The 12,609-nt window shown below is 38.8% G+C and overlaps 1 protein-coding gene across 1 annotated transcript in view; it reads right to left on the bottom strand.

Annotated features, from left to right (window-relative positions):
- REV3L (REV3 like, DNA directed polymerase zeta catalytic subunit) overlaps window positions 1-12,609 on the bottom strand; it is a 71,930-nt gene that overhangs the window by 1,560 nt on the left and 57,761 nt on the right. Inside the window, exons 22-30 of the mRNA XM_017739520.1 lie at window positions 11,809-12,053; window positions 10,699-10,807; window positions 9,636-9,842; window positions 8,907-9,016; window positions 7,771-7,885; window positions 6,168-6,305; window positions 5,157-5,347; window positions 3,847-4,093; window positions 2,216-2,425 (exon numbers count right to left, since the gene is read on the bottom strand). Of these exons, the coding sequence (XP_017595009.1) occupies window positions 2,216-2,425; window positions 3,847-4,093; window positions 5,157-5,347; window positions 6,168-6,305; window positions 7,771-7,885; window positions 8,907-9,016; window positions 9,636-9,842; window positions 10,699-10,807; window positions 11,809-12,053 (1,572 nt within the window). The remainder of the gene's footprint in view (window positions 1-2,215; window positions 2,426-3,846; window positions 4,094-5,156; window positions 5,348-6,167; window positions 6,306-7,770; window positions 7,886-8,906; window positions 9,017-9,635; window positions 9,843-10,698; window positions 10,808-11,808; window positions 12,054-12,609) is intronic.

A 12,609-nucleotide genomic window follows, 5' to 3' on the forward strand; every position in this document is an offset into this window, starting at 1 on the left:
ATTTGGCTGCTGGTGGGGGGCTGCCAGCATCGCCCACTGAACTTGGACAGAGAGCAACAGCAGGACACTACAGCTCGAGTTTCAATCCTGCTAATTAAGTCCTACTTGAACTTGAAAAATAAGGTAAATAAATTGACTGGATTTAAGCAGGGCAGTGTGTTCTATTTGTGATAAACTTACTCCCTATGAAAGTTTCCTAGTGAAAAAAGACAAAACTCCTATCCTGCAGTTATTCTCTGCAGAGAAAAGGGACTTTAAATAAATAACTCGTTTCACGATAAGCTTTAATTAGTTTCACCTAATCAGAGTCAATCAATCCCAACAAAGAACAGGCCACATAAGTAGCACTGCTCTCCTTGTTCAAGGAACTACTTGTTAATGCTGGTTGAAAATACCTTTAATGTGAGATACCTGATGGAACAAAACAGCAGCAGGCACAGTTTTTCCAAAGGCAGATACCTTTAGAAAAGGAAGAGCTCCTGCTTTGCTATTTTATTTTCATCCTTTGCAGCATTTACCACCTCCAACAGTTTTTCCAAAACCTTAGAAATTTGCTTCCAGCCACACCTGTGTTTTGTAACATTAAAAAGTTACACAGTTTATCCTATCATTTGCATAGCCTGATCAACAAACCCACATTATATCCCTTTGCTTTTACAACTACTTTTCCTTCTTTCCACGTTCCGTGCTGATGCCAGGCCTGCATCAGCACCAAATCCCTGCAGACCAGAAACTCAGACAGACAATAGCTGGAGAGGTGCAGCCCCTCCTGGCCAAGTCCCACATGTGGCACCTCAGAGAATACCCGAGTCCTCTGGCCTGAAACTGTGACCAGAAGGAACAGGATTTAAACAGCTGGTTCCAGGTTTGTAATCTCAGAACTACATCTACCCAACCTTCTTCTGAAAGAGGCTGTGGCTGGTTTAAATGCTAGGGACCAAACGAAATGGTACTTGAGACATGTCCTACGTTCAGTTTGTGTTGAGGGGAAAAGTCTATGGTTTTAACCTAGAGCACGTAATTTTTGAGTGCAGTTTAAAAAAATGTACAGCTCAGTGTTATATCAGTTTTCCGCTGGCTCCAGCATATTTGTAATCTCACAGAGCTAAAAATTTAAGCTGTGAAGGATATATATGCCTTCATATTAAAATAAGAAGATGCTCTTACAGCTGCATCAAACATTGACACTGTCCCAAAAGGATCCCAGGCCTTGCTGAGTTGTTGCATTGTTGGAGGGACAAGAGAATGTTCTCATCAAACTCACTGATCCTTCTGTGGAGCTGATCCAGTCTGCTAAATTCTGATTTATTCCAGAACAAGAGCAATGCAAAGGGTTTAGAGTACCACAAGCAAACTGCAGAACACGCATCTCCTCCCTTACTGCCACTTCCAACACAGATAAGAGCAAATATTACAAAATACAGCAAGAAGTCCACAGCTTAGAAATGACATATTTTAGAAGTGAATTACAGTGGGTTTTTAGCAACCCTAGGAGAACCTATCAAATCAATGCTTAGATTTAGGAGCATTTATATCCCTGACATTCAGACAAGTCTTTAAAATGGTTCATGTGCTAGTGCTAAAAATAAATTTAAACTATTTATTAATTATAAAATATGACAGTATGAAAATCAGGTGAGGGTATGCATATGTTTCCACAAGGGGAGGCATTGTGCTTTGCTGTAATATATTCATAAGCACAGTCAGCTACCCTCTTAATTGACTTCTAGCTCAAGGGGAAAAAGCAGCTTGGAAAATTCCTATTGAGAGGAAAGGTAACAAGAAAATCCTCCAACTAAACAACATCCATGTTATACATTTAAATAAATAAATTTTCTGGCCCAAACATTTTTGTTTCTAGAACATCATCTGCTATTTTAATGCAAAAAAGGGTGAATCTTTTACACTCTCACAGCTGTCTGTCATGATAAAAAGGGACCTACAAAACATATAGAATACTCTTAAAAATCAGAAGAAAATGAGAGAAGTATCTTCTGTTCTGATCTCTTCCTTTGCCTTAGCTTTCCACAAAGCCTAGGAGAGTTAACAGCTGCTGTCCTACCTTCGACAGCAATGGAAAAAGCAAACAAGCTGCAGCACATTTAACACACGGACCATACTTCCAATTTCTGTTGGGAGCATTCAGTAACACACTGCTTTGAAATTTCAGCCCCTGTCTCTTGCTGACAGACATCTGACAATGCTTTAATTGTACCTGGACCAGCTGTTCTTGCTTACGCTCCAACTCTCGGATTTCTTGGTTGAGTATCACTGCCACATGCTGCGGCTGACTTCTGCATTTATTACAGATCCCATACTGGGTCAGTTCATCACACACGGGACAGTGTAAGGTCGTGAAATACTGCGAGATGGTGCCTTTGCGTCCTTCTAGCTCAGTGCAGGCAGCTGAGGCAGCCTTCTGAATCTGTTAAGAAAAATAATTAAGAGGTAATGAACTTCCAAGACAGCGGCTTGCCTTATTCCTAGATTACGTACTTTTTTCTCGAGTAAGAAAGTGCAAGACGGCTGCGGGGCATGGGTTCATACACAAATTATGAACATGAATCACAGCACTCTGAGGAGTGCAGCACTGGCCCTGAAGTGATACGCTGATCAGAGCCCTCCCCCACACCTATTTCACAGGGAATCTGTAACCAAAAAATCCTTGGTCACATGCTTAACTCCTGATCTCACCTCAAACTCTGCCTCCTGCAGTTGTTCCTTTCTTAGGTGCTGATCTGATTCGCATCTAAACGTGCCCTGGCTGCAGCCCCAGTGGCTGCTGTCTGGATCCTGCCTGCCCTCGAGTGTCTGTGCTGGGCAGTCCTGGGCACAGCTCTGCCATAGTGCTTTGGTCCATGGCACTAGCTCATGCTCTGATTTCCTTGGACAAGGCTCCACCACTGGCCCATCACCCTGGGAAGTTCGTTCTCTGCACTTGCTCTTGCTGCTGCATGACTTTTGCTTTGTACTATCCTTCACTTTCCTGCTGCTCTGCTCCCTGTGACTTCCTCGCTGCTCCTTGGCCTAGCAGAAAGCCAGGGCTCTTTTTACCTTTTTACAACAGCTTGTTGGAGACACTTAAGGTGACTGCCACGGTGCCATTGGAAAGGTAGAGAAAAGAAGAAGAACTGAATTCAATCAAGGCTATACTGGGAAATACAGCTATAATGCTATATTGCAGTGTGAAACACCATGTATCACTATGCTGTGAAATCTACTCTGAGCAGAGTAACCAAACGACACAGATACACTGTCTTTCGCCATCCCTTTTTGTCTGGGGAATCACAAACTAAAACCCAGCTACCTAATTCTTCTTTTCCTGCACCTCAATGACTTCTTTAACTTTTAGGGAAATCATGCTCTGGTATTATTGGTTTTAAATTTCTGGTGATACAAATTTTGAAAGTGTTCCTGCTCCTGGGGCATGCCACCTTTTCTATACAGAGGAAAGATCTTCAGAACGTTTTGGAAAAACAGGAGTTCCAACAGCTTTTACAGAGAGATTTAAAAGGTGATATGGCCAAACATGCACTGTTACTGTTAAAAATACACTGTTATAGAAAAATATTCTCTACAACTACAGAAGGGATCAGAAAACAGAAGATGACTGTGTGATCGACCCTGCACAGAAGGGCTGGCTGAAAAAATAGATTTGCTATGTGGAAAAAAGCCCCACACAGAAGATCTAAGAATCAGGACTGTGTACTTGAGCATCAAACACTGCTTCACAAAATAACCTTTGCTGTTGCCTCCTATCAACCTCATTCCACTGGAAGTCACAACAAGGCCAAACACTGCACACAGATGCACTGCACTTGCTAACTCTTGTTTGAAACCACTCACCCGGGGCAGCTCGTGGTACCAGCTGAAGACGTCTATGCCAATGAGCGAGAACACCCTGGCCAGGGGGGGCAGGATCTGCTTGGTGATGTAGTAGGTGGCATTGAGCCTCAGGCTGGGGTCCTGCAGCACCTCGATGGGCCGCCTGACGAGCTGGATCAGCGGCAGGCCGGGCATGCCGTACACAATGACGTAGGGCACTCGCTCCCCGACGCGCGGCTCAGAGCGACGGTCGTAGGCAAGCATTCTCCTGCCAAAACACAGCCTTGAGAATGCATCCAGAGGCAAATTCATAGCTATTTCATTGGCCTGGAAGCTTCCCCATCTGATTATATTAGTTGCTCTCCAGGTGACTGGAGTTAGGACCAAATTGTTTCATTTTTGTCTCATGATCAGACCTAAATTTTAGAACTTGAGACACAAGCCCTACAGACATGTTCTGTTTCAGGTCACTTGGATTTACATGCAGGCTGTTTTCTAGCTACCCCTTCCTTAAGGAAATATTTTAATAAGGAGCAGCCAAGGTACTAAAAAGAGCTCCAGTACAATTTGCTTTCTGGTCAAATTGTCCTTTGCTTTCTGAGACTGCTTGCTCAGTAGAATGATACATGCTTCAAATTGAATTATCCTTTGCTCAGAAAGCAAATGACAATTCCATTTGAAGTAGGTATCAGTTTTGGACTTGGATGTTATTTTATTAAAAAAGCATAGCTTAATTGGAAGACCTTTTGTATTAAGCAAGGTGACAAAATGTTCCAGCTTACATTATCTGTTCATCTATTACTGATAAATGATATCAACAGGATGAAATATTAACTTTAAGTAAGGTACTTTATTAAAATGGAAAAACTATGCCTGGTAATGTATTTCACAGCACTAAGAGATACCACTATCACAATTTGTAACATATCTAACAACCATGAATGATAAGTAAACTCTGAGAGTCCAGCCCTTGTACAAAACCCACACTGTAAGTAACAGAAGTGAACACACTGTTACAGCGTCTTGCCAAGACTTTCCTCTTGAACATGTGGTTCTTTCCAGGACTACAAAATGGCTTTCTAGGACCATCTCTTTTCACACACAGAAGAAAGTCAGGGACAACTGCCTCAACAGTATTTGAAGGCGACATCTCACTGCCATCCATAACTTGACAGTATGACAGTCAAGAGAAAAAATATCCACAATCTTCTACTCATAATGTGTCAGTACAAAGATCAAGAAAAAAATACCTATGAGCTCCTACCCGTAACTTGTCAGCACAAAGGTCAGGATAAGAAGTATGTATGATTAGCACTTCTTGATCTCATTACCTGGTGATTTCCAGAGCAGGTACACAGGCTCCAGGTTTGTATGCTGAGCTCCCTCTGTACTCTTTTGCAAAGATGAAGTCTTGCATGCTGGCTTTTCCTTCCAGTAACTTCATGCATTGATTCTGAACATACTGCTTGATCTGACTAATGTCCCGTGTTTCAAATAGCAGCTTGATAGAACACTCAAGTATCTTTACAACCAAAGGAGAAAGGTGAGAAAAACATGTATGTTTAACTAGAAAAGAATTAATTCCAATTAATTGAGTAAATTACATGGAAATACAAATACACTGCTTAGAAGAACTACCAGTGGTGAACTAGATATTACTATGACAACAGGCTGCAATCTCTTCTACTCAAAGACAAACACATTACTGGACAACTTTTTCCTTGGTTTGCCCCATCCTTCATGACATCATCCATACTCCAGCAGTAAGATTTTTTCAACAATTATAGAAATTTCCAGAGTAGGAGAGAAGATGTTTTTCCCTGCCATCTAAAATATTTTGCCATGACTTTAGTAAACCCTTCTATGTGGTTACCTTTTTTACTGGCATAAATTTATTTTAATTTGGCTAAAAATAAGATTTCCTAACTTCTTTTTAACCTCTCAATACACAGCTTAAAATAAAGAGGCCAGAAAGCATATTTTAAAGGAATTCTTAGCTGAACCAGATTTATGTGAGCTATTGGCAGACTGATCAGCATGTCTCACTCATCTGGCAGTAATACTTCCAGGTAAAGTGAACTGGATTAAGAATGGTCTTTGAGAGAACTTACATGGGCCAAGGGCTTTTAATGGGGTTTTTAGGGGATGAAAGATAAGGTGTAAAATGCAACTCCTTGTAATGCTGTAAAAGATCTTCAGTTTATCTTTCAAATGGCTTATACTAGAAAAACAGATGAAGACTCAGACAACTCAAAAGGACTAGAAACTCTGAGAAAGGACAAAGATAAAATGAAAGAAGAAGATTGTAATTTCATTCAGGAAGAAATCTGTGAATACTTTACCTTGGAAACAGCAGGACAGGAGTCCCTTCGGACTGTCTCTATGCCTTTTGCATCAAATACTGGGTCCTTCTGGTCCAGTGTTTCATACATGTAACCCACATACCTCTTTTTAGTTTGCAGGACACATGGCAAGTAGACCTGGAATGTTTAGAAAGAAGATAGCCCAATCTGGAATATGTTGGGAATATAAGGTGACTTTGAACATAGAGGGTTTCCTAAGGAATACTGTGCTTCATTGGTTTGTTTGTTGGGTTTTTTTGTTTGCTTGCTTTTTTTTTTTGTTAAATCGTTACAACTGATAAAACAGATCAAAGGACTCTTAAAGGATGGCTGAGGAAGTTGGGATTCTGTGGTGTTCCATTCTTAAATCACTTTATATTTCATTTAGCTGAAGCTCAGATGGAAAGCGACACACCATATAAACTGTTGCAAGTATACTCCCTTACTTTTCTGGATTGCATCTGTTGCCATTTCTAATGTAACTCTATTATCTTTCTTTCTTATAAAGACAACTTCATTTTAAACATTAGAGAAGAAAATGTTCCTAGCAAAAGTAGTGGCTTAGAACTTCCTGTTTTCAAACTTTATCTAATAAGGAGGTACCAAAAATCAGCTAGTATCTCCATCTGGGAAAAGTATGCTTTTTAAATGCTGGTGCTTGGAGAACAGTCTTCTCAGGAATGGATTTTTAGGATCATGGTCTCTTTGGCTTGTTTTCTCCAACCTCTTATTTCATTCTTGATTGTTTAAGTATTCCTTGAACACTTTTAAATAAAAGAATGGAAAACAATTTCCTCTTTGTAGTGTTACTAGGGTAACACCACATCTTCCTGACTCTCATGGAAGAGGGAACAGTGAGTTTAGGTTGCCTCAGGCTTACAAATTCTGAATGAACTTGTTGGGTCAGGAATGTATTTTGAAAATATCCAGACCACCTGAAGTAAAGCTAACAGGCCTGAACACCTTGCTAATGACTCTACAGTGACAAAATTCCAGCAAAATCAGTAACACATTGCCTTACTCTTCTATAAAAGATTTGTTGTGGTTAATATTTCTTCCAGAAGCCTACTGAATGGATTTCTATGATTTTTCATTTTACAGGTGTGAGTATCACAGGGACATATGCTGAAGTGTCCTGAGTCTGCCTAACAAATACATAGCAGGCTTGTAATTAATGTGCTGGAATTGGGGATGGTGAACATTTCCTCTACTAAGTTGCACACATTGATTTAATTGTAGGTATACAATACCAAACTGAGGGAGACATTTCCAAAAACTGATGAGACAGGAATTCAAACTGCCTGATGCTGCCAGCACAACAAACCACTGATGTGAAAGTAGGGAATTTTTTTTTTATTGTTCATACTGTAGTGCTCCTCTGAGAAGGTCCCTGAGGCATTAAGCAGCTTGCAATATACCCACAGAAACAGCACAGCACATGACTTGTTTATCCTTATGTACATTAGGGTTCAGAAAAATCTTTTCAACTTTTTTTCTGGTGGCTTTTTTTGTTTGGTTGGTTTTGTGTGTTTTGTTGTTGTTGCTGGTTTTTTTTTTTTTGTATGGCACCCTACACATTTGAAGCAAAATATTTTCCTTTTACCTTTTCAAACTTCAGTTTGACAGGTTTGGGGTTTGTTGCTGTTACAGCTTCAGCAATTTCTTGACCAATCTTAAAAGACTGCTCCTTTGTGGCTCCTTTCAAGAGTACAAACATGCTACAAGAAATCAGACACAGGAAGTCAGCACAGATCTGTTCAACATAGCTCCTGAAAATTACAAGCTATAGTTTCCTGGTAGAGAGGCAGGGATGCTGCTATCAGTTGTACTCCCTTCCTTCAGCTAGAAAAGCCAAAAATCTGAGAAACTTTGGTGTTCAGCATGAGATTAGGAGTGCCAAAGGGCTGATGAATGCTGTGACTATCTGGTGAGGCAGGGAATGTGACTGTTCCCAGGCAGTGCAAAACTGGAGTTCCCAGGAAAGAATTGTAAAGAGCTCTGGTACGCCATTTTTCCCCCACTATGGGCAGCAACAGGATTTTACTTCCTTCCTCCAACAATTTTTTTTAAAATGAAGCCACTATGAATTCAGTAGCTTTGAAATGTCAAGTCTTTTATCAGATCTGGCTGAAGTCAGTCACTAGATTCACAAGTTATTAAGAAAGGACAGCCAGACAAGCTTTGTTTCCCAATGGCTGAAAAATTATCCAAGTGTGGAACAGAGATGGGTATGTCTAGAGCATGGCTATTATTTAGATGAAAGACTGACTGAGAAAATGTATGTCAGGCAGCTTAATAATATCTTTGTATGCTCTGGTGGCTGCTTTTGCATTGTATCCACTTCTGAAGCTTAAAACAGTGCCTTCCTCGAGGTGCAATGCCTACTGTGTTATAAGTACTCTATTTTCCAAAATAAAAATGGCATCAGAAACAGGCACAAAAAGAATAATTTGGTCAATTAGATTTATATTAATTCACAACTGAAAAAATATTTCCCCTCCCCCCTTTCTGTTCCACATAATTTTCAAAAGAAAGGAAACCTTCAAAGTGCTAAAAGAAATCCAAGCAAACTCGGTATTAGTCACTTTGCATATTCAGCAAAGACAGTAAGCAACATCCAAAGAAGATCCACATGCACTTTTCAGGATCACAAATCTGCCTTGTTGAGACAAAAGCAAAATCTATCTATGAAGAACTACTATGATTTTAAAACATTATAGGAAGCAGACCATGAATTACCTGTCTGTATCACCATATACAACACGAGCACCCCATTTTTTGGTATCATTCACCAGTTTAATGGCACGCTCCAACGTTTCTCTGGCTTTGTGGACAATGCTGTCTCCAATCTGCAAAGTTAAAGATAGATGGAAAATCTTTATTCTGCTGCTAAACCATATACTAGGTTTTGGTAAACACAGTCTAACAGTGCTTGATCTTTTTATGAAAATTACTGTATTGAGACAATATATTTTATTTCATGGTTTAAATACATATAATAAATAAAAAGGTTGCTTAACTTACCTGAAAAAAAGGACTAAAAGGAAAATGATAAAAAATTATTAAGTATTAAAATAAAGAAAATATTGTTTTAAACTTCTTTAGAAGTATTAAAAATCTAAGGGGCAAGACAAGACTGCTCAGGATCATTTTCTCTAGTTTTTGGATTCTGGTGATTCCTATGAAAACTATGAAAAAGCTACAGTGTTTTATTTCCACTATTAGAAGTATAATCCAATCTACCTTTGGAAACAGTTCTACAGAAATGCCAACTCCAAATGCTCCTCTATGGGAAGAAGAAAAAGAAGACCTTTATATTTTTCTAGATGATCATAAATAAATCCTAAATTGCTGATTTTCAGTACTACAAATGAAAACAGCTTTTCTGAAAGTATTTAATTTGTTTCAAATAATAATATTATGTTATCTGACTAGCATCTTTCCAACATTTTTATCTGCAATCCTTACCTCAGTGCATGGCATTCTTCCAGAAAAATTAGCAGCAGTATAGCCAAAAGTAAAATTGGCTATATATTTAAGACCCAACTGACGAGCTTCAAGCATTCGAGTCACAGCCTTGTCATGCTTATAAGCCTTCATTGACTGTTTCACCATTATCCTGGTCTTCAAAATTTCTTCTAGCATCCTTGGCAGCACACCCTTTCTTACCGAAGGCTGCCGGAAAGGGAACAAAGGAAAACACGGTGTTAAAGAGCCCAACATAAATAGTTAAGACTAAAATCAAACCCAAGAAATGTTAGTTAACCACTGACAGGAAGACAAATTAGCAAGATGCCCTTGCCACCAACAGTTTGGCTTTTCCCACAAATATTACAAGGAACCTAGAATACAGGCAAAGTGCTTAAGGACAGAACAAGCAGCTTTTTGTTCTTTGTATTCATCAGCCCCGCTAATGCAAAGTTCAGATAACCTTATCAACTAAAATGGGACTTCAATATTTAGCTGTTAATTCTCAAGTATTAAATGCTGAAGGAACATTATATTTTAAAAATTCTGCAAATATTCTTTACTAAAAAGTTTTTGTTTTACATTAAATACATGTATGCTGGTGACTGGCTATTTGCAACTATTTGCAACAGCTCCAGGCCATATTCATTACATACCAGCCAGGAGGACACATAACAGAATGAGAACAATAGAAAGCAAGTCGGGGAGTTTCATGTCCCAAATCACTACTTTCTAAGACAGCATTCTGCTATACAGGCAGGACAAGAATGAATTGTTGCACACAGATAATTACTGTTTGATCCCCAAACTGCACAAGTAAAATAGTTTAATTATAGATTAAATAAGCCTTCAGTATAAAGGAAAGCATAAAGAAGTTTTACTTCCTGAACTGCCAGAAGTTCAACACTTTGACAAATACCAAAACATTGTGAAATGAGAGATTGAACCTCCCCTTTTTGTCTGCTCTTAATGCAGCAAAATATAAACTACAATATCAGTTTGATCTTAAGCTAGTCAGCCAACAGGCAGTGAAAATCCTGTCACAGAGCACTAATATCATTACCTTGACAAAAGCTACTCCACTGGGTGACACTGTGATATCGTGCCTAATCTGGTAAAGTAAGTCAGGAGGTACTCTCAGAGATGCACAGCCAAATTTGAATGCATCATACCTAATAAAGAGAAAATTCAAATATGAAGACAATTCATTCATTTACAGCCTAATCAAGAAAAAGCACCAGCTCACATTAAAATGCTGATAATGCCAGCAAGGACAGAGTAATCTCAGGTATAAATGAACCTAACATCCTTTCAAATTTATTAGCTACATACAAAAGGTTCTAGGAACAAAGTAGTAATAAATAGCTAAATTCCAATGCATGCAAAATTTATCAATTCTGCTCTGTGTTATGAATTATTACCAAATACTGAGTTAGTGGAGGCACATACTAAATACTGTAATCCCCTATGGAAACTGTGTATGTTTACCAAGTACCACACTGCACTTTCTTCCTACAAATTCAGAATTTCAAATCAGAAACTTGAAAACCTGATGGTGACACCCAGCAACTATTGCAGGTATCTTTCCATTCTTCAAAATACTGTTTATATTATAGAGTAATTACGAAGAGCAGTGAGATCTTTTTCCAATTAACAGAATAACTGTTAAGCTCAATAAAAGATGCTACAAAGAATAACTAAATTGTACCTTTTAATTTTTAGTAGTTAGAACCAGAGTGAACTACAACTGATACAGGAACTATCCTAACTCATTAAGGAATAACCCCAGTCCAGTCTTGAAGACAGATGGTGGATTTATATTAATTTTAACTTATTCTGAAGCAATAATAAAAACCAGCACCATGACAATAATCAAAGAGGTGTACATACACACATGCACAGAGCTGTTTTGGGGGGGTTTTATGAGAACAGAGTCTAATTCTATATTTAATTAAGAATACATATTGATGTGTATATGTATGTGTGTGTATACACATATGCACACACCCACATGGTAGATTTTTATCACCTCTATTGTGTAACAGAAAATGGTGCTATTCATACGTGCCCACTATTTCCAATGGCAACCAGGGGTTCTCGGTACCTTAGAAAAGACACTCAACACTCAAGTCTCTATGGAATCAAAGCTTGTGAGAAAACAGTAACAACTTACTTTCCTAAGTTTTCAACGTGTCCCAGGCAGGTTGAAAAACAGTAGTTGTATGCTATGACAATGGAAGGATATAAGGACTGGAAATCCAAGACAAGAACAGCGTTGCTGTAGAAGCGGGATTCTGGCTCCATTATCAAGGGAACACATTGTGGGGCTTTCATCTGAGCTCGCTGCTGGACACTGGGAGTCACAGCAATGTAGTTCATTGGCTTTGCAATGCGCAGCATCACAGACTCCACACGGTACTGCAAAACAGTTCAGATAAAACCATTATCATTTAAAAATGCAGAACAAACGTGTGTATTAACCAGTGCAAATACAAGCTTACACTTCCTCATTGAAGTACAGATAACTAACTACTTTTCCAAAATAAATAGCCATGTTCTTAATGTATATTTTAATTGTATTTTATATCACTAGATCATCTTCAGGTCCCTTCCAACCCTAACCATTCTATGATTCTGTATCACATATAGTGGAATTTTTCCATGTGCTTCCTCTTCATTCAGCCCTAATCCTAGAAAATTGAGTACTTTTAATTTTTATCTATGGAAAAAATAAACATCCAACAGGCTTCAATAATACATGTGGATGGCCATGCTACAGTCAGTGAATGAGCATTTGCTCAACTGCAGTACTCTTAGATTTGCAGATCACTGAAGAAAACAAAGTATAATATGCAGTAAATGCACTGGGTATCATGCTTTCTTCCTGATACCACAAGTAGAACAGGAAGCATAAAACAGCAAACACCTTGTTCAAGACATGACAAAATATAGCTGTAAACAAGTGAAAAAACCC

This window comes from Corvus brachyrhynchos, unplaced genomic scaffold (assembly GCF_000691975.1).
Source record: "Corvus brachyrhynchos isolate BGI_N302 unplaced genomic scaffold, ASM69197v1 scaffold14, whole genome shotgun sequence".
Lineage (NCBI taxonomy): Eukaryota > Metazoa > Chordata > Aves > Passeriformes > Corvidae > Corvus > Corvus brachyrhynchos.